This window comes from Microtus oregoni, unplaced genomic scaffold (genome assembly GCF_018167655.1).
Source record: "Microtus oregoni isolate MIOR12 unplaced genomic scaffold, Mior012 000025F_ref0000491, whole genome shotgun sequence".
NCBI lineage: Eukaryota > Metazoa > Chordata > Mammalia > Rodentia > Cricetidae > Microtus > Microtus oregoni.
The window spans coordinates 20,333,975-20,355,834 of record NW_024543084.1 but is presented as its reverse complement, the minus strand read 5'-3'; the positions used below and the strand labels follow the sequence as shown (position 1 = coordinate 20,355,834).

General features: G+C 45.7%; 1 protein-coding gene across 3 annotated transcripts in view; it reads left to right on the top strand.

The window, feature by feature from the left end:
• Ttll11 (tubulin tyrosine ligase like 11) overlaps nt 1–21,860 on the top strand; it is a 224,135-nt gene that overhangs the window by 29,844 nt on the left and 172,431 nt on the right. For 2 of the 3 annotated variants that reach the window (XM_041674423.1, XM_041674422.1), the window contains exons 2-3: nt 7,166–7,262; nt 11,494–11,627. The exons of the other annotated variant lie outside the window; for it this stretch is intronic. In XM_041674423.1, the coding sequence (XP_041530357.1) occupies nt 7,166–7,262; nt 11,494–11,627 (231 nt within the window). The remainder of the gene's footprint in view (nt 1–7,165; nt 7,263–11,493; nt 11,628–21,860) is intronic. 3 annotated transcript variants of the gene reach the window in all.

The following is a 21,860-nucleotide window of genomic DNA, read 5'->3' as shown; positions in this document are numbered from 1 at the left end:
CAGATATACATGCAGGCAAAACAGCAAAGCACATAAACTTAAAAAACTAAAGTATTCAAAATAAAAGAGAGAAGCATGGTGTAAACGCAAACTTGCAGTGATGGTGTGCTTTTGAGTGTGTGGTGCTCTTAGTGAGCTCCTCTGGCCATGTGTTCACAGACAGGCTTGGTGGTTTCTGTGGCCTTTGGGAAAGGAGCTCATCGTTAGCATGCCCAGTCTCACTGTCGTGAAAACCCGCGGTGCTCTACGACTCACCTCTCCCTCTCCAGCAACCGCGGACTTCCACTGATGGCTCTATCGTCGCTGTTGTTTTGCCTTTCCCAGAATGTCTTATGGTGGGAGTGATGCATTGTGGAGCCATTTCATATTGACTTCTTTTGTTTAACAGTGTGCACAATGGTTCCTCTACATTTTGTCCTGACTAGAAAGCTGAGGGCCCTTTATCACCAAGGTCTTGTCTCCTGTCTGTACCACAGTATGCCACTCACCTGCTGCAGCAGCTGGAGCTGGTGATAAACACTTGTGTTCAGCATCTTGTGTGGACATAGTTTCAATTCCCTTGAGTAAACCCCAAGAAGTGTAATCACCAGATGATGGGATAGGTCTATTTTGTCTCCTAAGTCACTGCCCACCTGTCTTCTAAAGGAGTCTGTGCTATTTCACATTCCTCCAGAAAAGAATGTGTCCTCACTCCTCACACTCTTCACAGCATTTGGCATTGTGTTTCCTGTTTTGACCAGTTCATCTGGTATCTATGTGGCTGTATTTTGTTTTATAACCATGGAGCTTTGTTTCAGCTTTGACATCAGGAGTGTGAGGTCTCCCACTGTGTTTATCCTTTGACCAACCAGAGATTCTTGTAATCCATTGAGTTAGAAGATCATCTTTTCTATTTCTTGCCAAAACTAAGTCATGGCTGTTTTGTTAGAGACCATGAATCTATAGCTCATTTTAGATAGTATTGACATCTTTTTTTATTATTATTACTTTATAAATAATACCAATCAAAATTTCCACTTCCTCCCCTTCTCCTACTTTTCCCCCAGCTCCCCCACTCACCCTCCCCACTCCCCCTTCAGTCCTAAGAGAGGGCAGGATTCCTTGCCCTGTGGGAAGTCCAAGGCCCTCCCCACTCCATCCAGGCCTAGGAAGGTGTGCATCCAAATAGACTAGGATCCCAAAAATCCAGTACATGCGGTAGAGACAAATCCCAGTGCCATTATCATTGGCTTCTCAGTCAGCCCCCATTGTCAGCCACATTCAGAGGGTCCAGTTTGATCCCATCCTTATTCAGTCCCAGTCCAGCGGGCTTTGGTGAGCTCCCATTGGCTCAGGCACACTGTCTCGGTGGATGGATCAACCCCTTGTGGTCCTGACTTCCTTTCTTATATTCTCCCTCCTTCTGCTCTTCAACTGGACCTTGGGAGCTCAGTCCAGTGCTCCAATGTGGGTCCCTGTCTCTATCTCCATCTGTCGCTGGACAAAGGTTCTATGGTGATATTCAAGACAGTCATCAGTTTGACTACGGGACAAGACCAGTTCGGGCACCTTCTCCTCAACTACCCAGGATCATCCCCATGGACTCTTGGGAACCCCTCCAGAGCCAAGCCTCTTGCCAACCCCAAAATGGCTCCCTCAATCTCATTCCATGCTTCCATATCGGTCCTTCCTCCATCTCAACCATCCCACTCCCCCAGCCTCTTCCCAACCCTCCCTTTCTCCCTTCTCTTTCCCCCTCTCCCCACCCCCATGCTCCCAACTTTTGCCTGGCGATCTTGTCTGCTTCCAATTTCCAGGTAGATCTATATATGTTTTTCTTTGGGTTCACCTTCTTAATTAGCTTCTCTAGGATCACCAACTATAGGCTCAATGTCCTTTGTTTATGGCTAGAATCCACTAATGAGTGAGTACATACCATATTCATATTTTTGGGTCTGGGTTATCTCACTCAGGATAGTGTTTTCTGTTTCCATCCATTTGCATGCAAATTTCAAGATGTCATTTCTTTTTTTTTTTTTTTTTTTTTTTTTACTGCTGAGTAGTACTCTAATGTGTAGATATGCCACACTTTCTTTATCCATTCTTCCATTCAGGGGCATCTAGGTTGTTTCCAAGTTCTGGCTATTATAAATAATGCTGCTGCTTTTATTACATTTAGATATGATATCATAAAGGGGTGTTGAATTTTGTCAAATGCTTTTTCGGCATCTAATGAAATGATCATATGGTTTTTTTCTTTCAGTTTATTTATATGATGGATTACATTGATAGATTTTTGTATGTTGAACCAGCCCTGCATCTCTGGGATGAAGCCTACTTGATCAAAATGGATAATTTTTTTTGATATGTTCTTGGATTCAGTTTGCCAGTATTTTATTGAGAATTTTTGCATCAATGTTCATGAGTGAAATTGGTCTATAATTCTCTTTCTTGGTTGAGTCTTTGTTTGGTTTTGGTATCAGGGTAACTGTAGCTTCATAAATAGAGTTTGGCAATGACCCTTCTGTTTCTATTATGTGGAACACATTGAGGAGTATAGGTATTAGCTCTTCTTGGAAGATCTGGTAGAATTCTGCACTAAAACCATCTGGCCCTGGGCTTTTTTTTTTTTTGGTTGGGAGGTTTTTGATGACAGCTTCTATTTCCTCGTGACTTACAGGTCTATTTAAATTGTTCACCTGGTCTTGGTTTAATTTTGGTATATGGTATTTATTTTAAAAAATGTCCATTTCTTTTACATTTTCCAATTTTGTCATGTACAGCCTTTTGTAGTAAGACCTAATGATTCTTTGAATTTCCTCAGTGTCTGTTGTTATATCCCCCTTTTCATTTCTGATCTTGTTAATCTGAGTGTTCTCTCTCTTCCTTTTGATTAGTTTGGATAGGGGTTTGTCAATCTTGTTGATTTTCTCAAAGAACCAGTTCTTTGTTTCATGGATTCTTTGGATTGTTTTCTGTGTTTGTATTTTGTAACACCTGTGTTACTCTCTCGGTACAGTTCGCACACCACTGTACCGTCTGCGAGTCAGGCAAGGGCATGGAGATCGAAAGAACACACAAGAGACCTGGGTCATTCGAAAGGAGATCAGTAGAATACCATTTATTCAAATTTAGGGAAAACCTTAAACACCTAGCTGCTGCACAATGGAATACCCCTCAGGCAGGTGAGAAATTACCATGCCCAAGATGGAGTCAGCAATGCCCTATAGCTAATCACCAGACGGCAGAGGGAACACGAACAAACAGGATGTTTTAGCTGACTGGCCAGAAACTGTCTCTTAGTGTCTGCAGCACATTGACCCAAGACCTTCTGGCTTTCATGGTTTCCATTGAGAAGTCAGGTGTAATTCTTATAGGTTTACCTTTATATGTTACTTGGACCTTTTTCCTTTGCAGCTCTTAATATTCTTTCTTTATTTTGTATGTTTTGTGTTTTGATTATTATATGGCGAGGGGATTTTTTTTGATCCAGTCTATTTGGTGTTCTGTAAGCTTCTTGTACCTTCATAGGAATATCCTTCTTTAGGTTGGAAAAGTTTTCTTCTATAATTTTGTTGAATATATTTTCTGGGCCTTTGAGCTGGAGTTCTCCTTCTTCTACCCTTATTATTCTTAGGTTTGGTCTTTTCATGGTGTCCCAGATTTCTTGGATGTTTTGTGTTAAGAATTTGTTGGATTAGCTGTTTTCTTTGATCAATGAGTCTATTTCCTCTATAGTATCTTCAGCACCTGAGATTCTTTCTTCTATCTCTTGTATTCTGTTCATTATACTTGTCTCTGTAGTTCCTGTTTATTCACCCAGATTTTCCATATCCAGCCATCCCTTGGTTTGTGTTTTCTTTATTACCTCCATTTCTGTTTGCAAGTCTTGAATTGTTTCCATTACCTGTTTGATTGCTTTTTCTTGGTTTTCTTGGGTATCTTTGAGGGATTTATTAATATCTTCTAACTTTTTGCTTGTGTTCTCTTCCATTTCTTCAAGGGAGTTTTTCATTTCCTGTTTAAATGTCTCCATCATTTTCATAAAGTTACGTTTAAAGTCGATTTCTTCTACTTCTTCTGGGTTAGGATGTTCAAGTCCTCTTGTTGTGTGTTCACTGGATTCTGGTGTTACCATGTTGCTTTTCAGGATGTTGGAGGAATTCTTGCATTGACACCTGCCCATCTCTTCCTTCAAATGAGGCCAACAGAGTCTTGGCACCTTGGTCCAATCTTTGTTGTGGCTGACTGTGTACTTTGGAGTTTTTCTTGGTCTGCCCTCTCTTAGGTCCCCTCACATGGTAGCATCCCCTCTGCCCCTGGAAGCAGGCTGTGTTGGGGGATCCAAGGACTTTGCAGATGGGCTTCGGGGGCAGGGTGGAATGGGGTAAAGAATGCCAGCAGCATGGAACTCACCCTGCTGGTTGGCCAGAAAAGCTTAGGGAATTGGAGGGGGCCTGGATTCAGTCCCCTGGGCACTTACCTCTCCAGATCCCCTCAGCACGGGAGCAGGGTCTCTTGCAGGATTCTAAGGACCTCACAGACCAAAAGGCAGGCTTGGGGGGCAGGGTAGGATGGTAGAAAGAAGCCCCAGTGGCAGAAACACTCTCCAGACCCCTCTGCCCTGAAGCAGGCTGTGTTGGGGGATCCAAGGACCTCACAGATGAAAAGGCGGGCTTCAAGTATTGACATCTTAAATAATGTTGTTTCCAATCTGTGAAATGGAATTTCTTTCCCTTTATTTGAACTGTCATTAATTTCCTTGAAGAACATTTTGTAGTTTTCTCTGTACAAGGCATTTACTCCCTTCTCACATTAACTCTGAAGTATTTTGTTCTTTCCGTGTTAGAGCACGGGTCTCTTGATTTTCTGTAAGCATGTTATGTAATCTGTAAATTTTCATGCAATCGTGAGGGCTTCCTACATATAGGATCCTATACTGTAAGCTTGTTGTGTAATCTGCCAGTTTTTCATGCAATCGTGAGGGCTTCCTGCATATAGGATCCTGTTTTCCACAGGCAGAGGCCATTTCCCTCTCCATTGCTAGTGAGAGTGTCCGTAATTTCTTTTGCCTGTTGCTCTAATGTTGTTAGCCCTCTGTTGAACAGAAGTGAAATCAGGTTGTTTCCAGGTTCTGGCTATGACAAACTCTTCTGAGTAAATTGGGAGCATGGAGACCTTGGTGGAGGGCTGAAGGGAGAAGGGGAGAGGCAGGGAGAGGAGCAGAGAAAAATGTAGAGCTCAATAAAAATCAATAAAAAAATAAGAAGGAAGTGAAACCAGATGCCCTTGTCTTGTTCTCAATCTTAGAAGCTAAGACTTCAGCTTTCTGCTGTTGAATACGTTCAAGCTCTGAGGAGGGGTTTGGAAATTGTCCTGTTCTGTGTTCCTTGATATGGAGAACCTGGAGCATGATGATTACTGGAAAAATGTAGTTTTTTTTTTAACTTAAAGAACTAAAAGTATTTGTTTCTATTCTTTTCTTTGTTTGTGCTTTGTTTGTTTATTTGCTTTTTTTTTCATAAGACCAGGTCTTACTTTGGTTGGCCTCAAGTTCATGACAGCCCTCCCACCTTAGCCACTCCGCCTCGTTGTGAATTGGAGGCCGATGGCATGGTTGTGACGTATCATCAGGCAGCGCACTAGCAAGGAGCCGGTGTTGGTCACTAATGATGGCAATAAAGTCACTCCAATTACAGTACAGTTGCTTGTACATTTTGCATTTTAGAGCCCCCATCATCTTGTCTTTGCCTTTCTAGATTAGACTTAACAGCTGGAAGGAGGCAGCATATGTCCCAACTCTTAATATTTATGGCTGCTGAATACTTGCCACCCATTGGAAGCAAAGAAAATGAACAAAAAGCTATGAATTGTGCATACAAGTTGTTCACGCCTGCACTTGTAATAGCACATGCCTCACTGTGGCCCAACGTGGAAGCCACGTAGCTGACGTAAAGGGCTGGAGGCTGCTGGCCTCGGTTTTCACTTGGGATGGCTGGAAGCATCCTTACCGCCATTTCATTAGTCAGGCCATGTGAGTCCATCAGGATGGAGCCCTCAACTCACAGCAGATAGAAATTCTGATGAAGCGTAGTCTCAAAATGGGAACATCAAATGGTTTTATTTAAGTATGGCCATCTCTCTTTGTTTGGACTTTTAGCAAGCAAGTTCTAAGTGTGAGCTAGCCAGTCTTCACACTCCGTGAACAAGGTCACCCGAGTCACATTTTAAAGAACTGCTTTCACAGAGGCAGAATTTGCTAGTGGCATTAAGGTTGCGGAATGTGGCAGAAAGACAGACCTTTTGGTCTGTGAGGGGGTTTCTACTGGAAACAAGTGCAGCCCTAGAGCGTGTACAAAAGAGGAACCTAGAACAACCCAGGACTGTGTTGTAGGATCCAAGGGCAGGTGGGGCAGCCAGGCTGGGGAGGACAACAGGCCCGACGATCCAGGGTCTCTGTCTCCCTGTTTCTCTCGCGGCTGGCCCTTCTCTCAGCAGATGGGCTGCCCCCTCCCGCACTCGGTCATCTAGAGCTGCCTCCGTCTGTCTTTTCATTGCGCTGGCGCCAGGGGCCAGCAGAGGTTGCCTGGCGTCGCTGACTTCCAAATCCCTGGAAGGCAGACACTCATTAGGTTGTTCTGAGACGGGTGACCATGCCCTGGCTCATTCATTTATGAATTCAAAACATGTGCAGTAAGGCCCAGGGACTGTCTCAACAGCCAAGGATGCTTCTTGTGGTGTGGGGAGTTGTGTGTGAGACACGTGGGAAAGGAGAGACTGCCTGCTTTGTGGGCCCAGTTGAGGGCTGCCAGTTTCAGAGAAAGGGAAGGACGTATGGACTTAGGATTTGGGTTGTTTTGTCCTAGGTTTAAACCTGAACACACCAGCTCTGCATGAACAGAGCATATTAAATGAATGCTTTTTGGCCTTAAGTTTTTAATCAGTGAAATGGGAGCAATCCTTTAGAAGGCAGTCATGAGGCTTGTTAAAGAAAACAGTGCTTGCCAGACAACAGTCTCTCTGCCACTGCTCTGAGCCACGCGGCCCGTGGGAGCCATTTCCTTACTTGCCTTGGAGATTAAACTGTGGGATGTTTACCTGGCATCAGGCATTTGTAAACCCTGAGCCCCAGTGTGGCTGCTGTGCTCTTACTCGCACTACAAATCACATTCCCCTCTTTTTCCAGTTCCCATTTGGCCGGCGCTTGCCTTGTGACATCTACTGGCACGGAGTTTCATTTCGCGACAGTGACATACTCTCCGGTCAAGTGAACAAATTTCCAGGTATCTGCTCTTATTGTTGGTCTTTAGAAGTAGCTCTAGGTCCAGAATACAGTCTTCCTCCACAAGAACATGACAATGTTTTCAGATCATGAGGACTCTTAATTGAGAATGTCTGCCCATGCTCTGCCTGGCTGCTGTTGCCATGGAGAAGAAGTCCCCAGGGAATCATGACAACTAACACACCTGAGGCTTGGAAGATGTAGACTGGCCGTCCCAGGTTAAAGACCTGCTTTCTGTGGGTCAGGTGCTTGCTGTGCACGTGTGAGGACTGGAGTTCAGATGCTCACCTGTATCCTGCTTCCTGGGACAGAGACAAAGGATGCGTAGGGAAAGCAGCTAGCCAGGCTAATAGAATGGGCATGCTCCAGGTTCAGTGACCGAAGTGAACTGAGGTGGGGAGTGATGTGGAAGAAGGTACCAGATATTAACCTCTGGCCCTCCGCACACATGTCCACCAGCACACACATGCATACCACACACATAGGTAAACATGCACAAAACGAACGAACGTGGTTTGAACTTGTTGAGTTAGAGATACAGCACAGGAGTCCAGTGATGGGCTACAGAGTCTACAGGAAGAAGTACAGCCTTCCTCGAGCGGGGAGCCAGGTCAGACATGACAGTTGAAGGTAGCATTAGAGCGAGCTCTCCTAGTCCCCACTCTTTAAGTGCCATAGGCTGTGGGCAGCCTCTAGACTTACCCTGCGGCCAGGACATGGTGGCAGGAAATGGTTAAGATCACCTCCGTGTGTGGGGCCCAGCCTCCGTGTCTACTTCTTTTCTGTCTCTCAAACCCTTACCTCCATCTCCTCTATAATCACTATTCCTGACCGCGTATGATGACAGAGGTGAGGGTTAGTGGGGCTACTTGGGGAGGAGGGAGTGTTTTGTTGAGCTTCCAGATACAGGCCTCACATTATTTTTGTTACTGCATTGTATTGTAAATATTATATCCTATTATAATATAATAAATAATTTTAAAGGACAAAAAAATCACCCAAGTTCCATCCCTTGTTTATATTTTTCTTTCAAAGTCTGATTTATTTTTTATTTTATGTACATGAGCCTTTTGCCTGTATGTATGTGTGTATATATGTAAAATGTGCATGCAGTGCCTGTGAAGGCCGGAAGAGGGCATCAGAGCTCTGGAGCTGGAAGAGCAGCTAGTGCTCTTCACCCTGAGTTGTCTCTCCAGCCAGAATTTCTCAGGCTTTAGCTTTGGTCACTGTTTGTATAGTGCAGCCTCAGTGCAGCTGCCATAGCAGACTGGCTTCTGCTAGTGTCTTGTCTTTTGAACTTGTATTGAAGGGAGAACCAGTTTGCCCTTTTTTAGTATCCTGTCCCATATCTTCAAGAAAAGGCCTCTCAGCTAGCCCGATATGGTGGCTCATGCTTGTAATCTCAGCACTGGGAGACTGAGACAGAAAGATAGCCATTCACTGGAGCTCAGCCCAGGCAACACATTGAGCTGCTGGCTAGCCTAAGACATGGAATGAGACCCTCTCTCAAGACCGAAACAAACAACAAAGACACCCCTTCTCAGAAAACCCAACATCCATATACATATTCACACACTGGCTAGTTTTGTCACGCTCATGGGGGATTAACTCAGACATTCAAGGCTGCTAACATAGGCAGTACTTGGTTCACTGGGAAGGAGACAGGGTAGGAAGCACAACATGGCTGCCAGTCAGTATGGAGCATTTATCTTTAGTAAAGTATTTGCAAAAGTCCCAGGGACTTGTTTCTGGCCCACATCTGTCCTGGCTTCCATGGCCACAGGAGCCAGCATCTCTGTGCATCCGAGGACCCTGCAAAGCTCATATCCAGGCACCTGCTGGCATGCAGCTTACCAGTCTGAGTTTGTGTTAACCGTGTGCCCTGCCCTTCGCCAACACAGCAGATATCCCACCTTTATCGGTTTTGAGGGGAACGGAGCTGGAAGTTATCCCAAGGTCGAATTTGTTCTCAGAGAGGAGAAAGGGTTTTGTGAGAGCGAGAGAGCCTTGCATCCAGGGTCTGTGCACACCGCTCTAATGGGCTTGCTACTGGGTTTTTTTTTTTTTTCTGTCTTGCTACTCACAAAAAGACTACTTTTTTTTTAAAAGCGGGGGGGGGGGACTTCTTGAGGTCATGGAGGAAACAATTTGCACGTTTGCACGCAATCAACACTGCACAGGCAGAGTTCTGTCACACGACCCACAGTCACCTGTGAGCCTGCCACTGCCTTTCCTTTCCACTCCGTCTCCCCTGACGGCTGCAAGTAAGAAAGTAGCTAAGGGCCAACATCAGCAAATAAGGAGGCAAAAGTACTCCTGAAGGACCAGCTTTATACAAGAATGTTTGTTCCAAAGAGAGGAGCGTGCTCCATCATATATCCACCCTGCCCACGACGGGAACACGCAGCAGTTGTCTGGGCGGACACAGCAGCCTTGGGAACCTGCCAGCAGGGAGTTTCTCCACATCCTCCACCTCGACAACAGCCAGCCAAGGCCGTGGGCAACTCCAGCCAGAGCTGATGGACTTCTGGCTCCTGGCATGTCTGGGCTTTTCTCCTGACTCACACATATCCCATTATTCTAAAAGCATACTTCCCACACAGGTGAATCTCTAGTTCTGGTGGACGCTCCTGGAGAGAATATGCTAGAAATCCAGCATAAACCTGCATCTTCTGGACACTCCTAGTGGATTTTATCTGTCTGTGTCACTGCATTTGATGTTGTTTGCTTTTCTATGGGTAATTTTCTTTGTTCAAAATGCATTTATATCATAGATAATGTATTAATATTTTTGTTTAAACATTTAGATAGGTCTTTGCTTTGGTTTTTTGTTTTGTTTTTGTTTTTGAAACAAAATCAGGGCTCTCCGTGTAGCCCTGGATGGCCTCAGTCTGGCTGGCCTCAAACTTGCTGTGATCTTCCTGCCTCTGCCTCCTGAGTGCTGGGAATCCAGAGGTGTGCCACCACACCTGGCTCTGTCTTTGCTTTAAGAAAGTCCAAAGGTGCCATTTCCTAGCTGACAGGCAGCAGTTTTCTACCGGGTTTCTAGGTCTGAAAGGCGAGGTGGTACATGGCAGTCGGGGGCTTCCCTGTCGGTGGGAGCGGCAGGTGATCAGGCGGCAAGCGCTGGTTCAGGGATGAGCGAGTCTTAGTCAGAGTACTGTGCTGAAGAGAGCACGCTCAACGGAGCCTGTGGGCTGGGGGAGATTCTGGAGGAGCTGACCTGGTACAGGCCACAGCATGCCATAGCTCCATGGGGGCCAGTGGGGCAGTGGGGAAGCCACATTGGAAACCCCACTCAGCTGTGTGTGGCTCAGGTCACAAAGAGCAAAAGATAAGTTACCAACGCAGAGATCAGAAAAACACATAAAACACTCAGCAGAGGGAAACAGTCGTGGATCAGTCACTGCAAGTCTCGATGGATTCTAGAGACAGGGAGGCTCTCAAGTGAAGAGAGGTTGTTTTCAGGACAGAGGCAAAGCTTGGAGCCTCTGGAGCCTGGAGTCTGAGGGGTGTGGAGCCTGTGGGCCTTTGGGGAGGGGGTGTGCTGGAGCTTTGGGGGCCTGGAGTCTTCGGAGCATGGAGCCTGTGGGCCTTTGGGGAGGGGGTGTGCTGGAGCTTTGGGGGCCTGGAGTCTTTGGAGCATGGAGCCTGTGGGCCGTGTTGAATGAAAACGGAAACAAAATGGAAAGGACATGGCTGCTCCTAGGGATGGTGGAGGAGAAGGCTGAATGTGGGTAAAAGGAGAGAGCAGCCAGAGGCAGGGACATCGGGGAGAGTCCAGTGAACTTGATCAGACCTCGCTGGGCCGTGTGGGAGGGGGGAGAGGAGAGGCATGTGTGTTTCTATGTATGCCTTTAGTTGTCAGGGAAGATTGAAACAAAGCAGTCTGATTAAGTTTCTAATGATGTCACCAAAGTCCACAGGATAGAGGAATTGTGAAGTAATGTGTCCTGGGATGTGATAGAGAGGGCCTCAGCAAGTGCGAGGTAGAACTTTATTACCCGCAAAGATGACAAAGGATAATCTCAGGCTCGAGGCTCAAATGGAGGCAAAACCTCGCACTCCCATTTTACAGTGAGGGGAGATAAATGGACCAATTCTCCTTACGTTAGTAGATCCTTCTAATCCGCAAGTCTCTGCGCCTGAGAACATGACCGTGGTGGGCAGGAGGCTTTAAACGTCTCTGGTGGCCTACCCTGGTCGAGCCTCACGGCTTCTCTTCTCTTCAGGCATGACGGAGATGGTGCGTAAAATCACCCTGAGCAGAGCGCTGAGAATCATGCAGAACCTGTTTCCGGACGAGTACAACTTCTACCCTCGCTCGTGGATTCTGCCTGAAGAGTTCCAGCTCTTTGTCACTGAGGTAGATGGCATGCTAGCCTGTGGCCTCAAATAATTGTGCTTGTGACTGCAGCTGTATCCTGGGAGCTGGGCCAAGGGGCACCAGAAAGTTGAGCAACTTGCTTGCCCTCTGTGAGTGTTCCCAGCCGTGGAGGCAGCTTGTGGAGTGGACAGGCAGGGCGTCAGGGAGGTAAATTGAAGTGACAGGTACTAGGGCTGGATCATGGAGTCGGGGAACCTGCAAACCAGGAAGCCTGAGCAGGTGTGGGCCCACAAGTGGAATGGGCCGTGGAAGGGGGATTTTGGGGGTGGGCTTCTCAGCCACCAGCATAGTTGGCTGCTCAAAGACCAGCATGCAGGCCTAACAACATGACGTGGGAAGCCTTTTATGTGTCCACTTTTAAGCTTGTGCCAGAAGATGCTCCAGAGTCTTGGCTACCGGTTTGAAACAGCTGTGGTGGGGAAGTGGGACTCATAACCAAACCTTTGACAAGTTCTGCAGAGCATGCCATACTCACAGGCTACAGGGTAACAGCCACAGACCTTGGTCTCTTGGGACAGGTCAGCTACGTTAGCGGTTTTACTGTCTGGGCATTGTGCTCGCAGTTTGGCAGGATTCCTCTAACAATAAAGTAATTTTATGCCATCAGTTTTATGAATTATGCCCATTTATGGACAAGAAGACTTAGACTTTGAGAAATTATGGAGTCTGATCAAGAAATACAATTTAGCTCTAGAGCCAACACCGAGTCCTAGAGACACTTTGAATGCCCCAATATTGTTTTGGGGTCTAATATAAAAATCTAGAATTTGAAATAATTAAGATTTACCAAACACACAAATAGCTTGCTTGGCAGTAGTGGTGGCACACACCTTTAATTCCAGCACTTGGGAGACAGAGGCAAGTGGATCTCTGTGAGTTCGAGGCCAGCCTGGTCTATAAAGTGAGTTCTAGGACAGCCAGGACTGCACAGAGAAACCCTGTCTTGGGAAAAAGAAAGTGAGGGGAAGCGGGAGAAAAAGAAAGAAGAAAGAAAGTAAAGAAAAACGAAAACCTCAGCTTGCTCATTTTTAAAGCACGTGTGAGACCCTGGGTTTGGTCTCCAGCATTGGGGATGGATGGATGGATGGATGGATGGATGGATGGCAGGTGTGTACTTACTGAGTCAGGTGTATTGACTATGTGTAAATTTTGCTTCAATAAAGGTAACTTTTAAAGCAGCTGCCAGCACTTCCGCTTTCGCCCATGGCTCTGCTCACTCCCCCTTCTGGTCTCTTCGACTCTGTCTAGTGGTTAAGCGGGTGGAGCTAGCACTCCATCCAGCACATTGAGGATCTAGTGAGATGAGCGTGCCCACCATCCATCGCAGAAGCCCTCGTGTGTGTCCCTGTGCTCAGGTCTCGCGTCCTCAACCCTCCCGCTGGACAGAGAACACGTGTGTTGGGGGGCCTTGTATGTGTATTGCTGACAGTGTTCCGTTAGATGACTATACCGCTGTGTGTTTATCCATCCTGCATTTGGGGCACTGGGTTTATTTCCAGGTCGGGGATGAGGTAAAAGCTGCCCAGACTGTTGAGTTGTAGGTTTGTAGACGCCTATGCTCTTGGGACTCTTGGGATCATGTGACCTTGGGAGTTACTGGCTTCCTCACCGACAGTTAGTTCTCAAGCAGCAGGTCCCCGTGTCCCAGCAGCAGTGACATCTGGCTGTTACAGACATGACATTGTGATGTTCTGATGGCTTAACTCTAGCTCTTTCTGGTACTTTTGTTTTTTCTGAGATGGGTCTTGCTAGAATTATACGCGTGGGCCACTATGCTCAGATTTTGTTCTTCCCTTTTCATGTACTTTCTGATATTTAAGGACTTGTTCTTATTGTTCTTTCTGTCCTCCCACTTCTGAGACAGGGTATCGCTATGTATCCCAGGCTTTCCTGAATTCGCTTGTAGATCAGGATGGCCTTGAGCTCACAGAGATCCACCTGTCTCTGCCTCCTGAGTGCCGGGACTAAGGTGTAGTCCACCATGCCTGGTAATAGATCCAAATATTGAAAATTATTACTATTATGGGGGGCGGGGGAGAGAGCGTGTTGTAAGCGTAAGTGTAGTAGACATGTGTGTACCATGGTGTTATTAAACAACCTGCCCCAGTCAGGTCTGGCCACCTCTCCTCTCCTCAATAAGCAATTGAAAGAGACAAATCAAACATTGAAAGCAGGAAAAAAAAGCCCTGACATTTATTCAGTGTGGCCCCATTGGGGAGGGGAGAGAAATTCAGCAAACCCCTCAGAGGTCCTGAAGTGGGAGCAGAGTTTAAGTAGCCAGCCTAGGATGCGCACATTCAGTGGCTGCTCAGAGTGCGGTCTCTCCCATCACTGAGCCCGAGTGGGCAGCTGGGGCTGCGCTGCAACAAGTTCCTGCTGGCTGGCTCTTTCCTTTCCCAGAATGAGCTTCCTGGGGAAATTCCATTGTTTGGTGGTCCATTGTTTGAACAGTTGGTCAGATGGAGTGATCTGTCTGTTCTGAGGGTCTTCATTTCTACCAGGCCAGTGACAGTGGCGAGCACCTGGCGAGCAGAGCTGGCTCTTTCTCTCCGCCTTGCTCGGAGACATAATCTCTATCGTGCTATTTCCTCCCAGCTGAAACGGAAATATAGTAAGTCTCCCTTTGCTCTGCTCCCAGTAACTCTCAGAGAGTTTCCTAGTTTCCATTTTATTTTTGCTCACAGCCTTCTCGGCTTTTCTTTGAGAATTCTGTTGCTCAGAATTTATAATTCTATTTAGAAATGTATTGCTTAGTTTTACAATTATTTTGATATTTTCTAAATACTTTCTGTTAATGATTTCAATTTTATTTTGTTAATGTTGGAAATTATATTCTTTATTATATCAAGCTCTTTAATTTTTATAAAACATGCTTAAAATTACATTTATTTTTGTTTGTGTCAGTGTTGGGCACTCACATTCCACTGTGTGTGTGGCGGGCAGAGGACAATGCTCTTTGGGAATAGGTTCTCTCTTCCTGCTGTGTGGGTCCTAGGAGTGAACTCAAGCTGCTAGGCATGCAGTAGGTGCCTTCTGCTGCTGCTCCCTCAGTTCTCGAAAATGTATTGATTGTTTCCTTGTGGCCCGTATGTTGTCTTGGTGAACATTTCATATGTACTTGAAGTTATTTGTGTTCTGCCTGGCTGATGTAGCATTCTGTAAATGTCAGGTCTAGTTAGTTCTCCATAGTGCTCTATCTTCAGTTACTAGTTTACTGCCAGATACGGAAATTTCCAGCTACAGTTGTAATTGTATTTCTTCTTTGCATGTGTTTTGAAATGTTCTTTTAATGATCATACTCCTTTATAAAATGAGTTCTTTGTCCTGAGGTGTGCTTTCTGTGATATTGACAAGCACCCTCCAACTTTTATTGGCTTAGTATTTTCATGATACACTTTTCTATTCTTTTACTTCCAAACTATCCACGTTTAAAAGAGTACTTTTTGTTGAAAGCCTGTATATAGGTTATTGTCTTTTAGCCTGCTTGATAGTCTGTGCCTTTTAATTATTGTATGTAATCCATTTACACTTAGTGTGCAATATTGCCTTGGAATTTGGGTCTGGACTTTTGCTAATTATCTTCTATTTGTCTTGTTTAGATTAATTGAGTTAAAAGTTTGTCACTTCTTTAGGTTTATTAAACATATCCATTTAAAAATGTTTCTAGTTTTTATCCTAATCCTATAGTTTGTTACCATATTCCTAAGAAAATCCATATAGCTTAAAACAGTACAGACCTGTTTCAATCCTCAATCTACATGCTTTTACAACATGCTTTACTCTAATTCTGTAGCATATCATTATTTTTTATGCTTTAGAAAGTTATCTGCTTTCTCTTGTTTATCTCACAAAGTCTAGACTGGCCTCAAACTCACCCCCACCCTCCCTCACATTCCCACCCACCCTCCCCACCCCCACTGAAATCATAGGTATGTGCCTCCAGGCCAATGGAAAGTTGTTTTTTTTAGGGCTGGAGAGATGGCTCAGTGGTTAAGAGCATTGCCTGCTCTTCCAAAGGTCCTGAGTTCAATTCCCGGCAACCACATGGTGGCTCACAACCATCTGTAATGAGGTCTGGTGCCCTCTTCTGGCCTGCAAGCATACATGTAGAAAGAATATTGTATACATAATAAATAAATAAATATTTTTTTTTAAAAAAAGAAAGTTGCTTTTTTAAAATTTATTGATTTTTATTGAGCTCTACATTTTTCTCTGCTCCCCTCCCCTTCAACCCTCTCCCATGGTCCCCATGTTCCCAATTTACTCAGGAGATCTTGTCTTTTTCTCTTTCCCATGTAGATTAGGTCCACATATGTCTCCCTTAGGGTCCTCATTGTTGGCTAAGTTCTCTGGGATTGTGATTTGTGGGCTGGTTTTCTTTGCTTTATATTTAAAAACCACCTATGAATGAGTACATGTGATAATTGTCTTTCTGGGTTTGGGTTACCTCATCAAAATGATGTTTCCTAGCTCCATCCATTTGCCTGCAAATTTCAAGATGTTGTTACTTTTTTCTGCTGTGCAGTACTCCATTGTGTAAATGTACCACATTTTCTTTATCCATTCTTTGGTCGAGGGGCATTTAGGTTGTTTCCAGGTTCTGGCTATGACAAACAATGCTGCTATGAACACAGTTGAGCACATGTCCTTGTGGCATGATTGAGCATCCTTTGGATATATACCCAAAAGTGGTATTACTGGGTCTTGAGGAAGGTTGTTTCCTAATTTTCTGAGAAATCGCCACACTGACATCCGAAGGGGCTGTACCAGCTTGCATTCCCACCAGCAATGCAGAAGTGTTTCCTTTTCCACACAACCTCTCCAGCATAAGTTGTCATCATTGTTTTTGATGTTGGCCATTCTTATAAGTATAGGATGGAATCTCAGAATTGTTTTGATTTGCATTTCTCTGATGACTAAGATGTTGACCATTTCCTTAAGTGTCTTTCAGCCATTTTAGATTCCTCTGTTGAGAGTTCTCTGTTTAGGTCTGTACTCCATTTTTTTTTAAGTTGAATTATTTGTTCTTTTGATGATCAATTTCTTGAATTCTTTGTATCTTTTGGAGATCAGACCTCTGACTGATGTGGGGTTAGTGAAGATCTTTTTCCATTCTGAAGGCTGTCGTTTTGTCTTGTTGACCGTGTCCTTTGCTTTATAGAAACTTTTGAAAGTTGCTTATGTTAAAGAAACGGAAAACAAATACATTTAGTTCTGACACCACATATACTTACTATCCCCAGCACTGTGAGTTCTTCCTTTAGGTCTAGGCTCCCTCTACTTTTATTTTTATTTGACCTGCAAGATCCCATCAGCAAACTTTTTCTTTTTCTTTTTTCTTTTTCTTCTTCTTTTTTTTTAATAGTGGCAAATTCCCTCAGGACTTATCTGAAACTGTATTTTTCACTCAGTTTCTAAAGTATTTTGAAATGATTTTAGACTCATAAGATATTATGAAGTTAGTATAGAGTCTGTTTTTCTACCCACTTCCTGTAACGTCCCCACCCTGTTCGCTCAACATCTTTTCAGGCCAGTGCTACGTCACGTGTCATCACGCGAGAGACCCTAGCTTGGGATAGTGCTCCCCGTATTTGTTGTTTCACAAAGAACACTGTGAAGGAACAGAGCGCCTCAGAGCGGGATGCCAGCATTTTCTTCAGGTCGGTGGGTCATCTCTGTGCTGAAACTCTCTCAGGCAAAGCCAAGTGCACAACTTTATCAGGCGTGGGGCACCGTGCCTCTGCAGTGAGTGCTCCTCTGTCTCTGTGTGTATTGGTATGCATGTGTGTGCATGTGTGTGCGTGTGTGTGCGTGTGTGTGCATATGTGTGTGTATTGGTGTGTGTGTGCATGTGTGCGTGTGTGTGCATATGTGTGCGTGTGTGCGCATATGTGTGTATTGGTGTGCGTGTGTGTGCATGTATGTGTGTGTGGGTAGATGAGGTGTGAGTCTTTGTAAAATGTTAAGGAAATCTGGAGTTTTGTGATTTCTTTCGTGGATTAGTAGTGAGTGCATTTCATCTGTGCAGGGTGGACCCAGTGTCTCTGCTGCCTGTGAGCAAAGTCTTTACCCAAATGCAAGCAGCAGGTGGCGCCAGGTGGAAGCAAGTAGGCTTCTCAGTGGAGAGCAAAATCTAGGCTTGCCTTCCAATTTTAGCAGATGGCCAATCAAAAAATTCCTTGAAGCTTTTTTTTTTTTGCATATGGTCTTCCATCTGGGTATTTGAGAAAAGTACAGTTTTGTTATCAAAACAGCATTTATTATGGTGAAAGAGTTTGTATTTCTCAGCAAAGATTTTTTTTTTAATTTTTAGTGAATAAAGCCAAAAACCTGCTCAGTAATGTCTTACAGCTTCTCGTTGGGATCCATTGAGCGTGAGCACTCTGTTTCTTCGGCAGCTGCTGCCCTGAGTTAGCTCTGGGGATTCAGCACCTCAGGGTGGAGTCAGGTGCATTGTTGGGCAATGTTCTCTGCTGGGTTTAAAACGGGAAAAGTGAAAGAAGAGCAAAAGCAGGAAGAAAGAAAAAAAAACTACAATCCGCGAGTCAAACCTTTTTCTCTACACAGTAGCCCTCTGGTGACTTAGTTATTTGCGTGGTTGTATGTGAGAGTTAACTTTTTTTTATTTATTTTTTATTTTTTTATTATTTTGGTTTTACGAGACAGGGTTTCTCTGTGGTTTTGGAGCCTGTCCTGGAACTAGCTCTTGTAGACCAGGCTGGTCTCGAACTCACAGAGATCCGCCTGTCTCTGCCTCCCAAGTGCTGGGATTAAAGGCGTGTGCCACCACCGCCCGGCTGTGAGAGTTAACTTTAATTGCTAGCTTGACAAGAGTCTCAGTGAAAGATTGTTTACAGCAGGCTGTCCTGTCTACATTGGATGGACCTGTGGGCATGCTAGTTAGGAACTGTCTTTATTGTCTTCATTGATGTGGGACACCCAGCCCACTGTGGGCAACACCATTCCCTGGGCTTGGAGATCCAGAACTCTACAAGAGAGGAGAAAGCTAGCTAAGCACCAGTGAGCAAGTGCCCCGAATTAATTTGTTTCCCTCTGCGCTTGGCTTTGGATGAGCTGTGACCAGCAGCTGTCAGCTCCTGCCCCTGGGATGTCCCTGCAGTGGTGAAGTAAACCTGGAACTGTGAGTCCGAAACACCCTCCCTCCTGCATGTGGCTTTTTGTCAGGATGCTTTTCCACAGGCAACGAGTATAACTGGAACATTTCCTTCGTGGAGATAGTGTGCTGGTCTGCCTGGATTGGGGGTACCAAGAATTTGTTCGAAAGATACAGTTTAAGCTCCTTGACTTGCCTAGAGAGCCCTCTGCAGCCTCACTTCACACTGTCTCAATTCCTCCTCCTTCCATACTCTGTGACTTGTTGTTCGTGTGTGTGTGTGTGTGCATGTGTGTGTGTGCAGGTGTGTGTGTGTGCAGGTGTGAACATGCATGTGCAAGCCAGAGGACAACATCAGGTTCAATCCTCAGGTCTGTGGGGTGGAGTCTCTCTCTGACCAAGCATGTCAAGCTGGCCAGCAAGCTCCAGTGACCTATCTGTCTCTTCCTCCCTGGTGCTGCTGTTACCTGTCATGTGGCGTGGAGTCTCTCTCTGACCAAGCGTGTCAAGCTGGCCAGCAAGCTCCAGTGACCTATCTGTCTCTTTCTCCCTGGTGCTGCTGTTACCTGTCATGTGACCAAGCTATTTCTCCAGCACCATACTTGGTTTTGGGGCATCAGCTTTTTAATCTCGATTTGTGCCATGTTTTAGCCGAGAGCTCATGGTTTCATCTTTTGTTTCTCTTCCAGCTCCCAACGCTGTCTTATTTCCTGATGTTATCTATTCTGTCTGTCTGTCTTTCTACCTTTTTGCTTTTGTTTTGAGAGAGGGTCTCATGAAGAGGGCTAGCCCCGAGTTTGTTACGTAACTGAAGATGACTTTAAACTCTGGATCCTCCTACTTCCAATAACCAGGTGTTGGATGACAGGTATATGCCTCTACACCTGCCTTGATTCTGATACTTCCTTAAGCTCCTACCTAGCATTTTCTTTCTTCACCAAGCCTTCTCTGCTGCCCACTTCTGGGGCGGATCCCAATACCACTGGGCTGCTTTTGTTGTAGTAGTTGGTGTTAGTACTGCATTTTCTTCCCTCTTTCTCCTGCAAAGTCTGATTGGTCTTACTGATGGCCTGCACAAAGCGGATGCTCTATTACATCTGCCTAATTGAAGTGAAGGTTTTATCTCTTGGGAGGGACATTGGCCCCTCTGATCAGCATGACTTGGCCTGTCTTCCAGAAACACACAACAGACTTGGGCCACAGGAGACTTACCTAAGTAATGCCATGTAGTGAGAGGCCCAGGTCACTCACTGGCCAACCTTTCCAGGAGCTGTCCCATCCTGGCCATGTGACTCTTTCCCATCTACAGCAAGGGATGGAGGAGATCTAGAGAATGGGATGTTGTCTGCTTTTGAGACACAGCATCCCTAGAGGCCTAGGCTCATGGTAGTGGTGCCGAATGAGCAGAAGACTGTAGATAGAAGTGGGGTAAATCCAGATACCAGAGGAATCGGATGATTCAAAGGCATGACTTCATCCCCCATCTGCTTCAAGTTTTCCTTTTTTATCTCCAAAAATAGATTGTCGCCCCTGCTGAGATGGCTGTGCTGTCCCTGCATCCCTTGCTCACCAGCTGGTGCATTTCCTAGGACGATGATATCATCTCCAGCTCAGATTGCTGCTCTTTGGACCTGAGAAGGTCTGCCTAGGTCCACACATTAGCCCAAGTGACAGCTGGCACCTGTGTCACTCCATGCTGCCTACTGGGGGCTTTTCATGCACGTGGCCTGATTTATCCTCATTCAGCACTGGCTGCTCCGGTGATGAGCGTGGCAGGCATGTGCTCTTGTTTATGTAAACAGGCTGTGTGCTCATTCAGCCCCTTGTGCTAGGCAGACACTTCCTGAGATCCGCCAAGTGCCAGGGCTACCAAACAAACTGAAAATGCCCTTGCCCTTGGGTTTCTGTGCTGAAAGGTGATCGTCCGTCTATCCATCCATCTTTTCTTTTTCTTGAGAAGTTGAGGTTCTGATCCCATTGCCTTTCTGTGAGTCCATGTTCTGAAGCTGAGGTTCCAAATGTGGAGTCTCCCCAGAGTCTCATGGCTTCTGATGACTTGCGGCCAGGACTTGAACATATTCTGGAACACTATCAGCACACATTTACACATATAAGAGCATACCCAGCACCCAAGGTCTGGGTGCTTCCAATGGAGGTCACTGAGTGTGCTGGCTACTCCTATATGAACTTGACACAACTCGAGTCTCCAGAGAGGAGCGAGCCTCCTTAAGATTGGATTGTCAGCAAATCTGTGGGGCATTGTTTTGATTAGTGATTGATGTGGTGCCTCCCCTGGGCAGGGGGTCCTGAGGGGCATAAAATGTAGGCTGGAGGAGCAGTCCTGCTTCCCGGTGGTTCTCTGCCTCCCTGGTGATGCACTTCAAGCTGTAAGATGAAGTAAACCCGTCCTCCCCGTTGCTTTTGATCATAGTGCTTTGTCACAGCAATGGAAACCTAACTAAGACTGGTGATGGACGGTTCAGAGGAGATAAATGAGACAGTCTGTAAAGAGCTCAACACAGGTCCTGTGGGAACCAGGGTAACAGGAGTGTGGGGCATGTGGGGGACGGACCAGCTCTCATTTAACCTGAAAGGAAGCAGTGAGTCAGAGTCAAGGGACCAGGGTTCAAGTGCTCTCTATGTCTTCACCACTGTGGGTGAACCCCTCACCTCGTTTCACTGTCCCCAAAGGCTCCTGAAGACTAGAGCATCACCAAGGTGCCTACATTCTGATCTGTAGCCCTGTGGGTTTGGACTTTGACAAAACTTCCTGCTGGCACTAACATCTGTGCAGATTACTGCTGTAAGGTTTCAGCTGGGGCACACAGGGCCTCAGGTAATCCATCATCTTGTTAATGGTATTGTAGGGTCTGTAGCCTGGAGCTTGCAGAGCCCTGGCTGATGGCGGGGGCTGCAGGAGAGCCGTAGATTAAGGGGTCTCACATCTGCTCCTGGGCCAGCAACTGGGGTCAGGTATCCCGTGTGACTGACTGCGCAGAACACATCCTTCCCGTGGCTCCTCCAAAGGCCATTTAGAAAGACTTCTACTTCCAAAGTTTCACCCTCTTCTCTCCTGGGTCCCTCTTCTAGGGTTACCC